At 39.7% G+C, this 22339-nt stretch overlaps 2 protein-coding genes across 6 annotated transcripts in view; both read left to right on the plus strand.

Annotated features, from left to right (window-relative positions):
* Positions 1 to 6046: 6046 nt before the first annotated feature.
* Positions 6047 to 17544, plus strand: PTAFR (platelet activating factor receptor). 3 transcript variants are annotated; one of them, XM_032227154.1, is made up of 2 exons: positions 6047 to 6168; positions 15654 to 17544. In XM_032227154.1, the coding sequence occupies exons 1-2, from the start codon at positions 6148 to 6150 to the stop codon at positions 16737 to 16739; spliced, it is 1107 nt and encodes a 368-aa protein (XP_032083045.1). In that variant the 5' UTR covers positions 6047 to 6147; the 3' UTR covers positions 16740 to 17544. The 3 variants fall into 3 exon arrangements, with proteins under 3 accessions (XP_032083045.1, XP_032083046.1, XP_032083047.1); XM_032227155.1 differs by having other exon boundaries at positions 15657 to 17544; XM_032227156.1 differs by lacking the exon at positions 6047 to 6168 and adding an exon at positions 9021 to 9089 and having other exon boundaries at positions 15657 to 17544.
* Positions 17545 to 20715: 3171 nt separating this feature from the next.
* EYA3 (EYA transcriptional coactivator and phosphatase 3) overlaps positions 20716 to 22339 on the plus strand; it is a 28961-nt gene continuing 27337 nt past the window's right edge. Inside the window, exon 1 of one of the 3 annotated variants that reach the window (XM_032227428.1) lies at positions 20716 to 20926. The gene's annotated coding sequence lies outside the window, so the exon portion shown is untranslated. Of the gene's footprint in view, positions 20927 to 21035; positions 21241 to 22339 lie in introns of those variants that run through there. The other 2 variants (XM_032227431.1, XM_032227430.1) reach the window with 2 other exon arrangements.

Below are 22339 nucleotides of genomic sequence, written 5' to 3' on the forward strand. Positions count from 1 at the left end.
GGGGGTTCATTTTCTGGTAATTCAACGAAGTACATAATGTGGCTACGTAAGATTTCACAAGAAGATAATCAGCTGTCTGGAGGAAGGAGTAGAGGAATCTGTCTGCACCTTTATTTTATATGGTAACTAGAAAAGTGGGCTTGTACAACACCCTGAGCCACAAACCATCAAGTGACATGTTAGCCAGCATTTTGTGAAATCAAATGCCTATGGTTCAGTGTGCCATAATAACACAGCTAAGGATGCTGCTGTTTTTCCACACTGGCCTATCTAGGATAAATCAGATTTCAATGGGGAGGGGAACTTAGGTTGCCATCAATAGTTTTGCTAGTTCTGCTTAGCTGTCCACCTGATTTGAATGGTTTCAGAGTTATCCACTTATGCTGTGGCTTGGTTAATTCTGACTGACAAATCACAACTCTCTGCACTTTGCCCAACATGCTAAGCCACAATGTGCTAAGACTCACCACTGTACTTTTCAAACCACGTGGCTTTTTGAGAAGTTATAACTGATGCTTCCCCTTTTTCCCCTAATCTTCCTCTCCAACTCCTGATTTTTCTCTCTGCAGCCTTTGCACCATTTTGTCTTTTTAATGTAATGCTATTTATAAAGGGGTTGGTGGAACTTTTCTTTTACATCACTTGACTGCTTAAAAAAAGACACACAAACAAAAGTTTGTTTTTTATAAGTCTGAAGAAATTCTGCTGTTACTATGGGGAAATAGAACTCTTTCTTTTTCACCAGCCAGAAGCCTAAGATTTTGGCATCCTGTCCAGTATTTCTCACCCTCAAGTGATACAGGTGGAATCTTCTCAAGAGGCCCCAAACCTTAACCAGAAACTTATTAAAGTTTATTTGTTTAGAAGCCTGAACTCACAAACTGGAAACTCATTCTTTAATTCAACTGAATATAACTAGGATGCTTAGTGAGCAACTCACAATCATTTCTTCATTTGCAGCATGGGCACAAAGTTGTAATGGGCTGTTCTATTAATGGCGGCGGGCCATTAATCCTTTAATGTGCGTAGTACATTCACAGGCAACTGTGGAGAGGAGGGTGAAGAGGAGCTCAATAATGAAACATGTAATGATGACATCACTTCAATGCTGCTACTTGTAATTGCTATGTTGAGTGATTTTGTCATTTTGCCCTCATCAGAGTTTGCCATGCATATTGCCAGACACCGAAGCTCTGATTCAAAGCCAGATCAAACATGTCACCACATGTAGGCGGCTAAGGCAGACACTCCCTATTAGAAATCTGCCTCCACTAAATGTTGAGCCTTTCCCCAAAGAGCATTAAAACTGACATCCCTCAGGATCTGCAGCCAGGGAAACTTAAAAATTTATAGATGGGAGAAAGAAAAACTGAAGGAACATGAAATCATATGGCAGTTTTCTGAATGAACTAAGAACCAAAACAGAAGCAAAAGGTAGGAATACAAAGTCAATTTGTTTGATCAGGGTCAAAATAAGACATATAAAATTCTGGAAATTCTTTATGGACTTTTTGTTGATATCTGGACAGAAACGTTAATGATCCATGGATTTGTGAATGAATAAAGAGTAGGCTATATAAAGAAATGATATTGTATCATGGATAAATATTGTACTAGTTATGATGAAGATCAGAAGTCATTCTTTAAATATTGCTTCCGATTTCCTTTTTTCTTTTCCTTTTTCCTTTGCACTGTATACTTCCTTTTTTCTATTCTTTTCCCGCTTTCTGATTTCAGTTTGTGTTATATTTTATTATTGTTAAAATCCTTAATAAAAGTACTTAATAAAACTTTTAAAAAAGGTTTCCTAGAGGATCATGGCTGAGGGAGAACCTAGGAGGGTATATTTTTAACAGGGCAGGATATCTGTCTTTGCCCAACTAGTTTTAGTATGTTAGGTCTCTTTTCTTGCCCAACATTTAGTTGTAGATGAAGTCAGTCACATTACAAACAGACCTGGTATTTGATATACTGATAGAATTGTAAGTGGGGTTTTTTGAACATTTTGAGAAATGGCTTCTCATTTTTTAAAGAACCAATTGTTCTGCCCAAAGGCATTGCACAATTCAGTGACCCAGATCACATGTGATAATAACACCAGCAACATAATGAAGTTGCAGCTCTCCCCACTCCCCATGTTAACTTCTGCAATCTACATATGGCGTACTTGGTTATAGAATAAGAATTTCAACAAAATGTTACTAAATATTATAGCTGTTTAGCTAAAATAGGCCATAAGGAGTCAGTGTCATTGGAGGATTTTAGAAATAGCATATGAAATGACAGTTTGTGGTTATGTTTTAAATCTTGGTATATTTTATGATGAAGGACGTTTGAACAATTATAGTCAAATGAAAATGGAGGTATGATGATGGTAATATGTATACATGTCTGAGTTAAAATACTTGAGTTAATATGAATTATGGTTGATGACTGTGGAAGAGATGCACGAAAGCCTTTTTGTAGCCAACTGATACACTTTCTACAGTATGTAGAGAAGGAGGATTGTTTGTGTTGTGTTTGTTTTAAAAATAAAAAATAAAAAAAATATTTTAAAAAAGAATTTCAACAAAAAGAGGAAGTGCTAAAAGCCATGTGCACCAGAACATAATGATTTGAAATGGATATTGTTGATTTCCATGGCTTGCTTTGCTGAAGCAGTAGAACAACATTGGTTCTAGATTTGGAGGTGCTCCTGGTCAGAATAAGCCAGACTGCTTTTCCGCAGTATTAATGATTCAGATAATTCTGTTTCTCTCCCCAAAACCCAAAGATAGAGATCTTTGGGCCTATCTGGGAGGTCACAGATTCTTCACCCATGCTATTAAAAAAGGCCCTTGAACAGAACTGTAAGGCTGTCAAATCCTAATACTCATATGATCACATTGCTTTATTCCATGGGTCCTGTTAAGACTTCTGCCAAATTGATCAATGTGTGAAAACACAGGCAGCTACTCACAAAAACAGCTAATAAATGAATACGGAATGGATCAAAGTGACAGTGTATGGTTGTTGCCAAAAAAGGGAAACAAATATATTTATGTAAACCAGCCCACACAGAGCAACCAACACTAAAAATATATTATTTCCTCTGAAAAGCTTTCCTACGAAGAGCAATGTTTATGCTAGGGATTATCTAAACTCTTACTGTGGTTCAGTGAAAAAGCTACTAAGCTACTAATAATTTGTATTATTAGACTAAACACTCAGAGCCATTTGGACTCGTTTTTCACATTAAACATTGGGAGCCACAAAACCCTTTTGACATTAAAATGAAGATAACACTGCATGTGTCAGGTTTTTTTTTTAACCTTTATGCTACGGATTAAAAAAAAAAATCAAATCAGAGAAAACAAATGTTTACTTCTGCATGCAACATTTTGAACTCTGAAATAAAAGATGCTGGATTGAAGGTTACTTTCAAATAAAATACTCAATGTCTATTTGAGTCCTTGTATTTATGAAGCAAAAAGCTGAACTTAAATTATCTACCTGCTGCAAACCTACTGCTTGTGTGTGCTGACATCCAGGTGTCACACATTGGCGGTTGTGACACATAGTTTGAGTGACAGGGAGCTGCAGCAGAGGGATGAAAGAGCCTCATGCGGCTCCAGAGCCACAGTTTGCTGACCCCTGGACTAACAGATCCGGGCAACAAAAACCTAAAAACCCACTGAATAGCTACAAACAGAGTACAGAAACCCCTTTGCTGTTATAACAGTCTTCTAGATCTGTGATGGCGAACCTATGGCACCCGTGCCAGAGGTGGCATGCAGAGCCCTCTCTGCTGGCATGCGCCATTGCCCAAGTTAGATCTCCATGGCGTTTCTTTCGTGAGCTTCTGTTCCCCTGCAAATGATGAAACAGGAGCTCACGAAAGAAAAAGATCTCACCTCTTGCTATGCTGCCGGTGTTGGGATGGTTTTCGGATCTCTGCTGAACATGTGTGCGATCATGTTCTGGCATGTGCACAGGTCTGTGCATGCACGCATTTGCACACATGTGCACCTTTGAGTTTGGGCATGCGCACACATGCAGTTTGGGCATGGTGTCTAAAAGGTTCACTATCACTGATCTAAATATTTGTAGCCCAAATCTACGGAATATATCTTGTTAGTGTATCTTTTGCCTTTTTTGGGGGGACACAAAACTTCCTCATTACCTATAGTATCAGTCAGGCTAAATTGTAAAAAACAACTCATTAGTATGAGTCTGGACAAAAAATGAAATCCAGACAGGCTTAAAAAACACTTATAAACAGGTCCCAAACATGATTTCTGCCTCCAGTCATACCTTCCAGCCTCCGAATATTGAAACTGAACTGCTTTTAACTAAAAAGCTTGGAATGCCCAACCTTCTCTGTGGAGAGGTTTCGCTGCATATAACACGCCCACTTCTGTGAAAAGAGCTAGAAGTACATTTCTTTTGGGCAGAAGGTAGAATTTCCATCCGTCTATCGTGGCAAGAGCCATGCCTAGTAGGAGTTGTTTACATTTGACTGGGTGAGAAGGGGTTTTCATATTGGGCTGCAAAAATCCAGATGGCCAGGTTGTTCAGACACTTCTGATTCTTTGTGGCCCAGCTGACAAACTTTTGGAACGACACTACTGTTGGTCAGCAATTGTTCCTTTGGATCTTTGTAACCTTCCTTTTAAAAAAATCCTTGGGTTTTCCAGACTATCTGAGTCTTCTCCAAATGATCGTTGCCCTGGAATTATATATCCAAAATATTTAAGCTATGGCTTCATCATTAAGTCTTCTAATCTGGTTTTACTTCATCTAGTACTGATCCAGTTTTCCTTCAGGTCCAGAGTTCCTAACAATTTTCTCTAGCAATGGGAAATTATAAAGCCCCATTTATTTGAAAGATCATTTTTTTTCTACCAATAATCTCTTTTATCTCGCCCTATGAACCAATTATGTTATTTCCTGCTTGCTTACCTTCCACCTCTTTCCTCTGTTCTGCCTTTAGGTAACTAAAAAACCCTGGACATCCAGGTTCCTAGTATTCAATTTATTTCCTTGCCATTTCCTACCAGTTGTTTCTCATTTCTTGGATTTTGCTCTATCTGCCCATCTCCCATTACACTAACACTCACTTGTCTCAGACAGCAAATATTCAGGCTGCCACTCCTCCTGAGAATACATAAGTTGGAGCTCCACATATTGGTTACTAGTTCTTTTAATGTTTGACGAACATTACTACATTCAGAATGACAGGTAAGGTTTTTAAAGGCTGTAAGGCAAACACAAAAAGGACGTGGTGGCTCAGTGGCTGCTGAGCTTGCCGATCAGAAAGATCAGCAGTTCAAATCCCTAGCACCGCGTAACAGAGTGAGCTCCCGTTACTTGTCCCAGCTTCTGCCAGTCTAGTAGTTCGAAAGCACGTAAAAAATGCAAGTAGAAAAATAGGAACCACCTTTGGTGGGGAGGTAACAGCGTTCCGTGCATTTAGTCATGCCGGCCACATGACCATGGAGACGTCTTCAGACAGCGCTGGCTCTTCAGCTTTGAAACGGAGATGAATACCACCCCCTAGAGCCAGGGGCAACTAGCATATATGTGCAAGGGGAACCTTTACCTTTACCTTTTAAGGCAAACATATCCATGCCCATACAAATATGAAATAAGAGTCAAGAGAATACAGTGCAAATTTCACATAATCATTTTCTGCAACCAGGTATTTTCCTCTGTAATTCTTTTACATGCACTTAGGTGGGAGATCAGGCTGTTGCCTGGATAAGCCACGAAGCAGAAATTAGGTTAAACTGTTTTATGAATCTGACTCATTTACCTGAGAGACCGACCACACCTTACAATGCTCACTCATGGCATCTGTTTCCTGCTATTGCTCTTGAGAAATAAGTTTAAACAGTTGCAGAATGTATATACTGCACACGCACACACATAGGCCCTTTGGGATTTCCCAGCACTTCTGTTGCATGTGATATTATAATGGGCTCCTCCTTCCGTAGACGTAATACAATATGATAATCTTAAGTGTTCTCCCGAAACTTTTTTCTCCAGAAGAGTAAAAATAATCACAGTGGACACTTCGGAAGAAGCCACACTGAGATAATCTGGACTTCCAGGATAAAAACATGAGAAGAAAAGCTCCTCATTCCCCATAATCTGCTAGTGGGATTAATGTATAAGCCACGAATGGAGGTAAGTCCCTTTTAGTTTTATTTTGGAACAGAACAGGATCTCTGCATGGACTTCTTTGTACTTGCTCACGGTAGTTACATTGGCATAGTTTAAATAATATGAGTGAAGAAGCAGGGGGTAGGGGTGGGGTTGTAATGAAATGACAAGCTTCATGCTGGGATTTTCCACCTCTGACAAGTCACCAAGGCCAATCCAATATACTTTGTTATCTGAAAGTTAGAGGAGATGGTAGCTCTCTGCATATTCCAGACTCAGAATCACGCATTTTGGCAGAGCGATGGCACCTGAATCTCATCAGGGTGTGCCTTTGGAAGGCAGAGCTGAGACGTTTGAGAGAAGCAGCTAAGGGAAGCCTTACTTGTCTATTCCCCAACCAACCTCTGACAAGGGAGGCAGCTGGCCATTTACCCATCTCATAGGAGGGGACCACATTCAACCCCATCCTATACACCTCTCTAGCATAAACCCCTGGGCAGCAAGCTTTTCTTTGACTGGGAGCATTATAAGCCACCTACCTCCTGCACAATTGGAGTTGGCATTCACACATTCCTTCATTGATAACAAGCATTCCTATTGCTAACAGAATAAAAGAAATTACATTCCTGGCTCAATGCATGGGAGAAAAGCCAAATCATGACAGCTATATAATAAAACATCTATGACACATTTAAAGTATTATAGACATAAACCTTCAAGGGGGGGGGGAATCTAATTAAATAAAATTAGATTAATTTTATTTAAAATTTAAAATAAAAATATATATATATATAATTAAAAGGCATGGAGAAATAAAATATAGCAATGAAGCAGCTGACTTCAGTTGCAACTGATCTCATAACATGGGCCCTGACATGCACAAGACCAAATTGGCTATGGATTCCAAGCCTTTCCTTAGTGGGATCTGTGAAATGTGGCATCCTAATGAGCTGAGACTTCAGGGTAGATTGCATCGGAGCAGGTGATAAATGGCTTGGATCTAGATTGAAATCCTGTTGTTTCAAGGATGCCCTTGGCTTGTTGTCTTCTTGTATAGATTCTACGCTTTTCTAATGGAATCATAACCGAGGTGTTCATAATCTGCTATCAACCTTTGCACACTTATGTTTGATGCTTTGTGACAGCAGAAGCGTGAAAAGTATTCTGTGTAACAAAGTCATCAGTAGTTGCTGTCACAAAACAAGACCTGCCTATCTGCCTTGTCCTTTTTTTAAGTTGGATCTTTTATGTCTCATTCATGGTTGTCAGGAAGTTGGGGGATTCTTCAACAAGGCAGAGAACCTAACTTTCTTCCAAGCAAGGGAGCCAAATTTTTAAATGGCTGCTGGGATCTTTACCTGTGCAGCCGTAAAAGAAAGGATTGGTTGTTCATGTATAATAGAGAGGAGAAATGGAACCCTAACCTGTATATATTTTGAAAAGGAAAAAAAAATCTATCTCAGCTTTTATTTCATAACTAGCTGAATACCCGTGCTCCGCTACAAAACTATGTGATCGGGCCACATCCAAGTGGCAGTTGGAACAGAGTTCTTTTCATGTGGGGAGGGGGAGTAGAACGTCTAACTCCTTAGCTCCAGAGTGTGTTAACAATACTATAAGAAATACTAATGATCGGATGGTCATTCCAAAAAATTCTTTCTTAATGAGCACCTAGAAGCCAAGAGGAACATACTGTACATGCCAAATTTCAAGTTTGTAGGCTTTATGGTTCTGGAGATTTCATGAGGATGCATGAGTGGTATTTTGCTTTTATATATAAAGATGGAAAGGACCTGATAAAGCTGCCTTGAAACAGGGCTGGGTCACACCTCTGTTTCCCGCCGTGACAAATCACTGGTCCCATTCATATGTGCAAAAAGTTCAATGGAAGGACCATGTGATGTGTGTGTGTGTGTAACATTAGTGATAGAACGTGCCAGAAGTCATTAAGATAGCATAAAGAGCACAGCCTTTTCCTCTAAGTAAAATGCCATCTGAGGTGACTTCCTTCTTTTTGCCTAAGGATAGGGCCATTCCTGGCTTTCTATCAAGCTGAATCCAGGCAACTGCATTACACCCATTTTGTTATTTTATACATCATGTAGCAGACATCATAGTTTTCTGTGCAAATAATCTTTAGATAAACAAGCATGTGGTTTATTTTTTCCCTCTTCTGTTCAATTGTGAACGATTCTGGGAGACTGCCTGGGAAAGTCCCTGAAGTTTTCCTGGTAAGGTTTTTCAAAGATGGTTTGCCATTGCCTCCTTTCTAGGGCTCAGAGAGAGTAACTGGCCAAAGGTCACCCAACTGCCTTTGTGCTTCAAGCAGGACTAGAACTCATGGTCTCCGAGTTCTGGGCTGATATTTTAACCACCACACCGAAGTTGCTCTCATGAGGCAATTTACAACTGCCAAAATGCCCAGGATGAACAAGTCTACTGTGATCCGATTGAGCCTTCGATGATTCAGAATTCAAATTCAGTTTCACATACTACATACATTCTCACAGTATGTAAATAATTTAAAAGCAAATCCAAACTCCGTTCACTTTCGCACATGTCATACTCATCAGTGCTGATCCCATAGCTCCTTGGATCGGAAACATCAACTTTTACATTGACACACGTTTAAATATATTTGATTGCCTGTCTCATTCCAGTTAGGGATAAAGTATACAGCATGTACTATCCCATAGCTTTTTGTAGCAAGTTATCTTCCTCTCAGACTTGCTCAATGTTTCATCTGTTTGGCAATGAGGATGACACACACATGTTTCTTCATTTCCAACGACTATGTAGATTTCCTGCGTTGCTTTCAGTTGAGTTCAAGTCGCAGCATGTAAGAGACATTGTTCCCACAGATTGGCCTTCTATGGATGGACATTGCCCATTATTACATTGTGGCCAAACCTTGGACACAACCAAGAACATCCATCCTTGTTGTAGTGAGTGATGGGTGCCTTTACAGATGAAATTATTTAAGTATGCTAGGACAGCATCCAGCTTTTGTTATCTAGGCTTTTTGAATCCAAAAAACTCAAGAATAACTTTATAGAAATATACTTATTGCCAATGGATTGTTTGTACAGAAATATCCATCATGGGGTTGGGCTCAATAATGAATATTTCAATAGAAATAATTATTCTGATTATGAAATAGTAAATACTAGAAATAAGCTCAGTTCCAAATTTTGGAGATTGTTGGTCGATCTACACTCAGGAGATCCATCCTTCCCTGCCTGCTGCTTCGTTGTTTAGATTATACTCTTTCCGCACAATCAGAATAACCATAGAAGAGAATGAGAAGAAGGCAGTTGTTGTTTCTTCTAGCTTCAAATTATGCTAATTCACAAACAAATTGCCAGAAGTCTCCAGGAGCTGGCAGTGATTGTAAGGGTCTATGAGCCTTAGCAGATATCAAATGATTCCTATTTAGATATGTACTTATGTCAGGGGTTCTGATAAAATTCCTTTTGATTGGCTCCTCTGACATTGGTGCTATCTTTCTCCAGAAAAAACTTATTATAAACAGGCAGGTCAGCTATGAGTTGTCCACCACTGTGTCTATCCACAATGTCTCTGATAATCATGATATTGTAGACAATTTTCAATGGGGCTTTCAGACATATGCCATAACTGTTTGGCAAGATTAGCGCTTGGGCAGGCAGAAATATGAAATAATATTTGCTGCTGTTAGTTGCGAAATTGTGTCAGATCCATCGCACCCCGTGGATAATGCTCCTCCAGGCCTTCCTGTCCTCTACCATCCTCTTGAGTCTCACATCAACTGCTTTGGTGACTCCATCCAGCCACCTCATTCTCTGTCGTCCCCTTCTTCTTTTGCCCTCAGTCTTTCCCAGCATTAGGCTCTTCTCCAGGGAGTCCTTCCTTCCCATTAGGTGGCCAAAGTATTTGAGTTTCCTCTTCAGGATCTGGCCTTCAAAAGAACAGTCAGCATTGATCTCCTCTAGGACTGACCGGTTGGATCACCTTGCAGCCCAAGGGACTCACAAGTAAAATACATAAATAATATATAATATTAATAAATAAATAATATTTAACAAAAGGTTAATCAGTATCCATAAGATCCTACCAGGACACTGTTACCTTAAATGGAAAGTGCTTCTGCAGATATGCGTTCAAAGATGTCAAATCATTAACGTCAACCAGTTTGTGACTATGGGCTTTGGACTTTGGGTTTTTCAGTTTCAATATGACTGTTCTCTAAGGACAGAAGTAGATGGTTGTAGCAAACCATCCAGATTCTATACGGAAACCTCAGGTTCCTGTGCCTTAAGTCCACTTTGCATCAAAAACAAACCACAAAAATGGATTAGGCTTCCTATATTGTATTATAGGTTTGTGCAATGATCCAGTGTATTGTAAAATTAATCTGAGTTACACAGCTTTTGTTGCCATGCCTTCAATCACTGTCTTTCTTTCAATTTGGCAAACAAAAAGTTGTTACCATATTGCATCCTGTTAGCATTCAAAATAACTTGTTTCCAGTACCAGGAAGTCTACCAGATCAGGAAAGGGTGTGACTGTTTTATTTATTTTTTTACATCACTGGCAAATTGACAGTGGAATTATACTAAAAATAGAGAATCTAATATCAATTAAATTATCCAGAATGCCGAACTACAGTTTTACAGTTAAAAGAATAGTGCTAGATCATGCCCAACGAAGGACATTAGGGTTGTCCCTTAGTTGTTGCAAATTCTGTGCATTTCTTTTTTCTGCTGTAGTTGCATAATAATAGATATTCCACCAATAGAAGAAAAAATAGAACTCGTTTACAAGATAAGGTGTAAAGATTATAACAGCAACTATGTAGGACAAAGGGGCAGAAAATTAGCAATGTGCATCCAGGAACACCAACTAAGGGTCAGAAAACATGATGCAGACTCCTTAGTTTCACAACATACAGACAGACTTAACCATAGCTTGGGAAATTGGGAAATTATGAGCATCCTAGACCAAGCCAAGTCCAGAAATACTAGAGGATTCCCTGGAAGCCTGGCATTTAGAGACAAATCGGTCATCAACAGGCATGTAGAGATAAACAACATCCACATGCCATTCCAAAGACACAATCCAAAAGCCAACAAGGAAACAAAAATATATTTTTTTATATCAAACACCTTTCTATGTTTTGATCAATTTCTCTCCCTCTGGGGCTCTAAGAAGCTATTTAAATGCTCCCATGGATCTTTTTTCTGGATTTATTTTTTGTTTGTTCATGATGATTTGGGGAAAGTGCCAAATTTCTGCTGCCAACAGAAACTTCTCTCATTGGGAAATGAAAGATCAGCACAATACCTGGGGCGTTTTGCTGCAAGTAGTAAAGGATAACTCAGCCAGCATGCCGCCTGTAATATGACTAGCAGTTGAGTTTCATTTCAACACTGCCAATTGACTTACTATAACTGAAAACAGGATTACTCCGGAGATGCAGACCAAGTCATTCAAGACACACAGTTCCTCTCTTTCTGTTAGTTCTTACCAATTATAAAGACAAGAATCAAGTAGGGCCTTTTCTGTCTAACAAACTTTATAAAAAAGTGCAAACTTTCTTGAACTACAGTTTACTTCATCAGGGACATGGTGTGGCTAGACTGACAAAGGATTTAAATTGGGTTTATTTATTTATTACATTTCTGTGCCACTTATCTCACTGATACTGCGACTCTGGTGGCTGGCAATACAATAAAAAGTTGCAACTGCTAAAAAATGAATTAAAATTGGAAAAGTTGAATAAGAGAAGTTAAACCAACCTGGAAAGGTAATGAAATGTCTGCAAGAAAACAATCAAACTAAGAGAGCACCAAGACACCCCCCCCCCTCAAAAAAAACAAACCCTGGAAAAGGTGCTACCAGACTCCCTCTGATTTTTGGCTATCACAGATAAACACATCTCACCTCTAGCAATGTTCACTGCAGTCAGTGATGCCTGGAAATAGTTTGCTTGGAATGGCTTAGGTCAGAAGTGGGCCCCTGCTAGGTCCCACACCGTGGCAAATGCCCATCCACGTAATCTTTATGCAATCTTTAACAGTGGTTCTGTATATGTGTTATTAAGGCAGGCTTATTCTCAAGTGCAAAAGCTGGCTTGAAACTCAACATTAAGGAAACTAAGATCATGGCATACAACCCTCTCAATTCCTGGCAAATAGAAGGGGAAGACATGGAGGTAGTGACAGATTTCATTTTCCTGGACTCCAAGATCACTGCCAATGGGAAGTGCAGCCAAGAAATGAAAAGACGCTTGCTCCTGGGGACGAAAGCTATGGCAAATCTAGACAGCATACTAAAAAGCAGAGACATCACCTTGCCAACAAAACTGCATATAGTCAAGGCTATGGCTTTCCCAGTTGCAATGGATGGCTGTGAAAGTTGGACAATAAGAAAGGCTGAGTGCCAAAGAACTGAGGCCTTTGAACTATGGTGCTGGAGAAGACTCCTGTGAGTCCCTTGGTGGTCAAACCGGTCAGTCCTAGAGATCAATCCCGACTGCTCTTTAGAAGGCCAGATCCTGAAGATGAAACTCAAATACTTTGGTCACCTAATGAGAAGGAAGGAGTCACTGGAGAAGAGCCAAATGGTGGGAACAATTGTGGGCAAAAGAAGAAGTGGACAACAGAGAATGAGATGGCTGGATGGAGTCACTGAAGCAGTAGGAGTGAGCTTAAATGGACTCCAGGGATGGTAGAGGACAAGAAGGCCTGGAGGAACGTTGTCCATGGAGTCGCAATGAGTCGGACATGACTTCGCAACTAACAACAATTCTCAAGTATGGGAGAATGATTTCCCTTAGACATAATCAAGATGCCTAATAGTTTTAGAATATTTTTTAAAGCAGGAATCAATCAAAAACTTGAGAAAGGAAGCACAAACAAATCTGTAGTTATGTTCAACCTTGGTTCATGTTGCCCAATTCATTTTGTGGTTTATGTAGAAATTCTTAAGAAGGGCTACGCCAGTTTCACTTCCTTCCATATAAAATAATTGCAGATGTACCCAGAAACATACAGCAAAAATATTTAGAAAATATCACTTGAAGCTGTATTATAAGGAAGTTAAAAAGACACTAATTTGATAAAAGTTAAATAATTCTTTCTAATGCACTTATTTGCCTAGAAGGAGGAAGTGAGTAAGAGGAAGGCAGCAGAACATTGTAATTGAAATATTGCCCCCAAGGAAGTTTAAAAAAGATCACCCTATTGCTAAATTTTCAAGAGAAGAAAATATATAGTACAGTTAGTTTGGAGTTCTTTCTACTTAGAAGAAAATCTGAAGTCTTTGCATTTTGATGGTTATAAAATTCAATTGGCAAACAAAAGGAAATGCTATCTATGTATCTATCTAAATTATAACACCTGTGGATGCTGTTCTAGTCCTCATTGTCAAATGTTGCATAACAAAGATCAGCTATCTGGAGATTTTTCTATTTGAAGGGAGATCATTTTATCACTGTAGCTTTCAAGGTCTTCATAGCCAAAGCCATTTCCTATCTCTTTAGGTGTCCCAAGTATTTAATTTAGAAAGCCTGATATCCTTGAAGTTGTCCAATTTAAATTTAAGAGAGCTATTCTTGCAGTTCCAAAATGTATTAGCATCTTGCTAGAGGTGGGTTTGGTGTGTATGGTCCCTAAGTCTTGGTACCATCTTTTTAATCTTTGGTTAATGTTAGCTTTCTGTCTGCTGGGTTTGGACCCAATGGTAATCAGAGGTCATTTGAACTCAACCTAAGAAAATGCTATTGGCAAACTTTATGCCCAAGACTCTTCTTGAAAAGATTTTGTCATTCAGACTGCAAAAATGCCAGAAATATTTTATGCAACATAGAATGAGACATAGATTTTCAAATCAATCTAAGTTTTGCTCCCAGCCATATAACTTGTGGGGTCTTTTCAAATGGATATGAGTCATCTTCTTGGCAGTGGGCTCTTTAATTCAGTCACTGACCAGCAGAAGGTAACATTCAAAGGTAAAATTATAGCCATGCCATTGAGGTCACCGTTTCATCTATGTGTTATAAGAATTGAGCTAAGCTTAGATAATAAGCACAAACAATAAAATCAGGATACCAATTACCATTAGGAATGTGTGTGCGAAGTTTTAAAAAAGAATTTAACTATCACAAATATTTACATAATTTGGGTAAAAGTATACAACAGCTTTTCTTAGTTGTTATACAATTGGTTTGTGTAGGTTAAAAAAAGAAGAAGGGCTACACATTCAAGATGAAGCTTCTGGTTGACACACGTGTCTTAGCCAGCCCTCAATGAAAGGGCCTCTAAAACCCAGTCTTGACCATCTCCCGCACATCACTCGCCTCTATTCTTAAAGGTTTCTAAGAGTATTTCTCTTATTACTAGAGGCTGAAGCTTTCTTTTGCCAAAGACACCATGATTGAAAAGCATTAAGCTGTGCTAAACTTTAACCTTTTTAACCTCAGGTTATTTTTTCAGTAAAAGCTCAGATCCCTTCCTCTTTTATTATATAGTTCCACTTCCTTCCCCTCCACTCATTTCCATCCCTTGCCAGAACTTGCAAGTAACTAAATGCAGCCCGAGCTCCAGATTTTCATTATTCTTAGGTAACCACAGAGTCAAGTGAAAAGAAGTTTGAAGAACACTAATACATAAGTCTGCTGAATGATGAATACCTTAATTTGCCGCAGGTTCCCAGACAAAAAGACAAACAGCAGATTAAGTAGCCGTAATCATATATGAAGATCTGGGGGGGGGGGGGAGTGAGAAACTTTTGAGCACAGATGGCCTTGTATTATAACCCCTTATGAGCTTTATAAAACTTTACAAGGAGAAGGAAGTCATCTAATTTCCTGGTAATGAACCAGCTCTGTTCCTTTCTTATTCCATCCAGCCCTACCCTGAAAAAAACTGCAGATATACAGATGATAAGAACCAAGCAAATAGTATTTTAGGAAGACCTCCAAAAACTTTAGGCATTTAACTGTAATTATTTTACTTAGTAAGCTAAAAAAAGTGAAACATTAGTTTGATTTTTAAACTTTATGATGTGTTTACTTGAACTAATGTAAAAAGTGGAGTATTCAGAATGTGTATAATAATGTGATCACACTTGAGAGAATGCAATGGATGATTAATGTAAATAGTGAATAAATGCAGGGTAACCTCGGTATAGAGGTATTCTGAGAGTTGAAGGCTGACTGTCCAACCCAGTTGCTAAATGTGAATTGCCAAAGGAACAATCTCGAAGTACAACCTCCTGACAGGCGAAAATAGTTAAACATAGGAAGACATTCCCAGGTTAAAGCTTTAGTTGAAAACCCTCACAATTCCTAGAGAATCCATGGAAAGGCGATTCTTAGAGGGTAAGGCAATGGACTGCTCCATAGTAAGTGGTTTGAGTGAGGCAAATGAGGTTGTATTAATGACATAGCCAGCTCCAAGTTAGCTATAAGAAATCCCATCGTTTTCTTCTCTTCCATTAACTATCTCCTTTTGTCATTTTATTTCCAGGAGGACACCATGACTACCGCAATGATCAGCAAACTTGATGAAAATGGAACCTACTCTGCACTTCTCAGGCAAACTAAGGAATGCCATGTGGATTCTGAGTTCAGATATCTACTGTTTACCATCTACTACAGCATCATTTTCATTCTGGGCTTTGTAGCGAACACCTATGTGCTGTGGCTTTTCACTCGGCTTTACGCTAAGAAGAAATTAAATGAAATAAAAATATTCATAGTCAACTTAACAACTGCTGACTTGCTTTTCCTGGTTACATTGCCAACATGGATTGTTTACTACAACAACAAAGGGAATTGGATCATGCCCAGTTTTCTGTGTAATATAGCTGGCTACTTATTTTTCGTCAATACGTACTGCTCTGTGGCATTCCTGGGAGTAATAACATACAATCGTTACCAAGCCGTCACAAAGCCCATTTCAACCGTTCAATCCAGCACACGAAGAAGAGGAATTTATGTTACATTGGCTATCTGGGTCCTAATAGGTGTTCCTTCCATCTATTTTTTAGTTGATAATGGCACAACCGCTGAGGGGCACCTGACTCGGTGTTTTGAGCGCTATGACACCAGCGGTAATACAACTCCTATTCTTGCCTTCCATGTGGTTATTTGTATTTGTTTCTTTGTTGCTTTCCTGCTTGTCTTGGTATGCAATGCTTTCATTATCCGGACATTGATGTCAAAATCACTGCAAAGTCGGAGGAGCGCCCGTGTCAGGCAACGGGCCCTTTGGCTAGTGACCACAGTTCTGACTGTCTTCATTCTCTGTTTTGTGCCTCACCACTTGGTGGATCTACCTTGGACTTTGATGGTTCTGAAGAAGTGGGACATAAGCTGCCAAAGGCAAAAAATATTAAATGATATCCACCAGGTTACCCTTGTTCTTCTGGGTGCCAACTGTGTCTTGGATCCTATCATTTATTGTTTTCTCACAAAAAAATTCAGGAAACATCTTTCTGAAAATTTGAAAAACATAAAAGACAGTCGAAAATGTTCCAGGCAAACAACTGACACTGTAATGGAGGGGATGGTACAATTAGACAATTGTTTGCCTGCATCCCCCAAACCTTAAAAGTATTTTGAATGCAACGTGCAGGAAGGTATTTCTGGAACAGCAAAAAAATGCCAAAGAACATACATTTGGTTATAATTTGCATATGTTAAAGGACAAGCATATACTGCATATAAATTAGGGAATACAATATGTTTCCTTACAAAGAGCAAAGATTATAATCGGGAGCTTTGTGTGTCTCTTTGATTTGCTGCCCAGATGTCCAGCTTCTGGGAGTCTACTTTTCATACTTAAGGAAATGGACTGAACATCTACACTGGCAGACCTTCTGATTGAAAATTGTAAAGCGGAATGAAATGGTGACTTTCTTACAGAAGAGCAAGATTTACTTTTCAGTATCAAGTAAAAGCTAATGACTAGCAAGGCTTCTTGGCAATTTAGGGTTGCAACTCTTGTCTAAAAACAGTAAGAGCTGGAGGCCACGTAACACAAAGGCAAGAACTCTGAAAGGAGACACCATATCTCAAAGGAGACGACTTTGGGTATTTGGGAAATAATGTGTGAATCTCTTATTTGAAAGCTGGATAAGACATTGTTGCAGTTGTGATGCAATATATATTTGATAATCAGTATTTTTTTTCATCCTGAGATACTTCTAAACTATAGGATTCCTTTCCATCAAACATTCTGTTCTCATGGATATACTCTTTCTTTTGCTCTTTTGCCATTCCTTCCTATCAAGAAAGGCTGAGAGATACAAACCAAAACTTACAGACTACTTAACACTCAGGGGTTAGTCAAGAATCCACCTGTAGATTTAGAAGTTGAGATAGGAAACAAGACGACCTATCTTGAAACAAGCCTGGAGTATAAGAGAGCCGTTGCCTCTAGTCCCTCAAAAATGGATTCTCATTCTTTTCTTTGCAATCATATCTATGTTAAAATAAAAGCTACATTACAAGCTTAGATGAAATTAAGACTTCTGGCATATTATGCCCATTTCAATGTATTTTCCTTCTCCACATCTGTAACCTTTCACATTTTGACAGGCACGCGTCTGAGACAGGAGCCTCTTGTATCCATGAAGGCAGTGGTGAAATTCAGTTTTTCCTCCTACTGGTTCTGTGGCGTGGCTTGGTGGGCGTGGCAGGGGAAGGATACTGCAAAATCTCCATTCCCACCCCACTCTGGGGCCAGCCAGAGATGGCATCTGCCGGTTCTCCGAACTACTCAAAGTTTCTGCTACCGGTTCTGTGAACTACTCAAAATTTCCACTACCGGGTCTCTAGAACCTTTCAGAACCTGCTGGATTTCATCCCTGCATGAAGGTTGTTCTTGATTTAGAATGCTGAATATGATCAGGAATATTTGGCTTCCTTAAGAGACCCAACTGTTGCCTAATATTTCATTTCTACCCTTTGCTTTGTAATAAACTAACCTTAAAATGTTCAAAAATACAAATAGTAATGATTGTTTTATTAAATCTCTGAATTAGTAGACATGTGACTTTTATAATGTTGTGCAATGAAGGAGTATGGATCACTAATGATGAAGAATTAGTTAATAAATACTGTCCATTTTTTTTAAAAGATAAAAACGTTTCAGTATCTCCATTATTGTATCGTAGACTATAAACGACAACCATAGTCTAGTTGGTCTGGGAAGGGAAAAAAGATTGAAATGTATAGCTGGTAACACTTTTATTAGAACCACAGTGTCAGAAAAGATTATCCAAGATTTGAAGCTCACCAGGCTTCCAACTTTACTATAATTTTTGGCCTCTGTCTCTGGGAAAGACAGACACTTTTGAGTGAGGATGAATTCTCCAAACTTTGTCCTGTAGAAATGTTACCAATGTTTTGGTTTATGGTTCTATTTTCTTAATGGATACCATTGGGGGGGGGGAGAATAAAATGTGTTCAGGACAGAGTTTTCATGCTTTCACTGAGTCAAGAATAAAAGCCTTTTGGATCATACTGCTGGCAGAAAATTGGCTAAATAGGTGACTGAATTATGGGCAGAGGGAGAAGGGTAGCAGAAGGATACGATCAGCAGCTGTAGAAGATGGCCAGGCTAAGCCTGAGGGAGGGTTCAAATGCATCATCAGTCTCTTAGCGCCCATAAGCAATCTAAGCCCAGCCCACCTTGACTTCCTTATTTACTGCCAAATTACTTTAACCGCTAGTTCAAATTCTTGAGCTTGGAATAAATCTTTATACCCATTCAAACTGCCTGGATCTGCTGATTTTTCTGGTGCTTGACAGCAACTATGGAATGGTTCCCAACATCAATCTCTTTCTTTCTGTGCTTTTATTGTTTATTTATAATACAGACAACTATCATGTGAGGCTACATCTGAGTATGTCTGGATTCTGCATTCCACTTGCCAGAAATGGTCTCGACTTAAAATTTTCTCAAATAGTTTAGTTTGGAACTCCTGCATTTTTAATTACTACCAACTTGAGATGTGTTATAAGCACATCAGAAGTTTTATTCTAATTGTGAAGTTCCTGCAGGTATTTTGTGTAATGTTATTTGCTGCTTTAAAATAAGACTGCAACATGGAGAACATTTGTTGGTACTGTATGGCATTAAAATAATTATTCTCCAAATAAAACAAAAGAGAACTGCAACTATTTAACATACCAGAAATGCTTCACTAAATTCAGTGGAACTTATTACTATGGGAACAAGTCAATTTGCCTAAAATTTTAAAAATAACTTGATATGTTAGCCTTTACAAATCTTAGTAGTGACACGGATTCCTATCACACTAAACTAAACCCAATCATACATTATTAAATGTAATTTATGTCTTAGTAGTATGAAACCCAATTAATTATGGCTTATTTAATTTGATAAAATACCATGTGTGAATCTATTCAATATATTTTTGTATCAGAAGTTAACTGTCTTAAAATTAGTTTGCTGGGGTTGAGTAAGCAGAGTTAATATCAATGTGTATATATAAATTAAACTATATGCAAAAACTTTTTTTACTTACAAGTTAGAGCTGCCACAAATATGAGGTAAACAGCCACTTGATGGGAACGAAGAAATACAAAAACTTGTATTCTCAATTAATGGCCATTCCAATTTTTGAAGCCCGTTAAAAGTTGTGGGCTCCACTCCAGTATATTTATGTATATCTACCCCATCTCAGTAGAATTACAAGGGGGGAATTCTGCCCGAAGGCAGCCAATTCTATTAGCTGCTCTATTCCTGCATGCTACCTTTCATCGGGACAGTTCAAAATTAGAATAGAATAACAAAGTTGGAAGGGACCTTGAAGGTCTTCTAGTCCAACCCTCTGCTTAGGCAGGAAGCCCTACACCACTTCAGACAAATGATTGTCCAATCTCTTCTTAAAGACTTCCAGTGTTGGAGCATTCACAACTTCTGGAGGCAAGCTGTTCCACTGACTAATTGTTGTCAGGAAATTTCTCCTCAGTTCTAAGTTGCTTCTCTCCTTGATTAGTTTTCACCCATTGCTTCTTGTCCTGCCCTCAGGTGCCTTGGTTGACTCCCTCTTCTTTGTGACAACCCCTGAGATATTGAACACTGATATCATGTCTCCCCCAGTCCTTCTTTTCATTAAACTAGATCTACCCAGTTCCTGCAACCGTTTTTGGCTCCCCAAAGGAGGGAGGTGAGCGACCCCTACCGGCAGAGAAAAGTAATTACGGCAGGGCCGCAATTGTGAAGAGCAAAGACAGCGTGAATGCCCTCAGCCCCATTTTATTTTTACTTGCCAGTTCAATGGCAATACGAAAAAGGCGCGGCCGCTCCTCTTCCAATCTTTCGTGCCTTCCCTCACCCTCTTTCCCAGACATTTTGAATCACGGGTAAGAACCTAAGCCAGGGGTCCCCAAACTTGGCCACTTTAAGACTTGTGGACTTCAACTCCCAGAATTCGCCAGCCAGCCACAAGTCTTAAAGTGGCCAAGTTTGAAGACCTCTGACCTAAACGGTGGCGGTCGCCAACGGTAAACACCCCGGCCAATCCTATCCCGCCTCCCTTTGCCGTCACTTCCGGCAAGGAGCTTCCTCTTCCGGGTCTCAGCCCAGCGGAGGCTTGCCGAAAGGGGTTCCTTTCCGTTCTCTTTCTTTCTTTTCTTGTTATTTTTTTGGTGGGGGAGTTTGTTGTCCTGTTTGGGAACCCAGTCCATCGCCGGAGCCGCGGTGGTCGTCATCCACTCCGCCATGTCACCTGGCGCCAAGGCCGGCTCCGCAAAGGTCTCCTCACGGTAAGAGGGAAAAAAAAAGTTTCCCCTTTTCACTTCTTCTCGCGCGATCGGCGCGCGGGCCGGTGGGCGTGGCCTGGGCAGCGGTTGCCGTGGCCCCGCCCCCAGGGGCTGTTTCCCCCCCCCTCCATCCGTGAATGGGGGGAAGGGAGAAGAGAGAGCAGTTGGGAGGGGCGACGGCGGCGGAGGAGCGCGTCACGGGACGTGCCCGCAACTTGTGGAACTCCCCGCCACGTGATGCGGTGACACTTCTGATTCCCCCTCAACAACCCCCCGGTTTTCATGAAAGAGAAGCCGAATGCCTGGAGGAGGCAAAGGTCTGTTTGCGGTGTGAAAACCTGGACTTAACATAGTTACGTTAGCCTGACAGGGTTGCTTAATTTGTGGTTATGTCACATATGTGGACAGATACATTATTTTGTATATTTATTCATTCAGTCACGTTGATGTAGTGCAGTGTTTCTCAACCTTGGTGACTTTAAGTCTTGGGGACTTCAACTCCCAGAATCCCCCAGCCAGCACAATTGGCTGGGGAATTCTGGGAGTTGAAGTCCCCAGGACTTAAAGTCGCCAAGGTTGAGAAACACTGATGTAGTGTATATTGGAGGGGGGTGACCCTTTGAGAGCTATGTGTGGGGGTATTTCATTTTAATGTATGCCAATTCAAAGAATAGAATTCTTTATTGGCCAAGTGTGATTAGACACACAAGGGATTTGTCTTTGGTGCATGTGCTCTCAGTGTACATACATAAAGAAAAATGAAATAGAATACATTCATCAAGAATAAGAATAAGGTACACCACTTAATGGTAGTCATAGGGTACAAATAAGCAATCCACTAGGAAACAATATCAATATAAATGGTAAGGATATAAGCAACAAAGTTACAGAACTGCAGTGATAAGTGAGAGGAGATGGGTGATAGGAACGATGAGAAGACTAATAGTAATGCAAACTTGGTAAATAGTTTGGCAGCGTTGAGGGAATTATTAGTTTAGCAGAGTGATGGCTTTTGGGGGAGGGAAAAACTGTTTAGTTGTCTTGGTGGGCAGTGCCCTGGTTTTGAAGGTAGGAGTTGAAACAATTTATGTCCAGGAGGGGTCTGTAAACATTTTTATGGCCCCTTTTTTGACTTGTGCAGCATACAGGTCCTCGATGGAAGGCAGGTTGGCAGTAATGGTTTTTTCTGCAGTTCTGATGTTAGCCTAAGAGGGTACTTAATTGGTGGTTATGTCACATGTTTGGGTATATACATAATTTTGTATTTATTTTGTCATGTTGATGTGTATATTGGAGATGGTGACCCTTTGAGAGCTGTATGCAGCGATATTTCATTTTAATGTATGGCGATTCAAAGTGACAATAGTTATTATTCTATTCTATTCTATTATTTATTATATTACATTACACTACGTT

The sequence above is a fragment of the Thamnophis elegans genome, chromosome 12 (assembly GCF_009769535.1).
Source record: "Thamnophis elegans isolate rThaEle1 chromosome 12, rThaEle1.pri, whole genome shotgun sequence".
In the NCBI taxonomy this organism is placed as follows: Eukaryota; Metazoa; Chordata; class Lepidosauria; order Squamata; family Colubridae; genus Thamnophis; species Thamnophis elegans.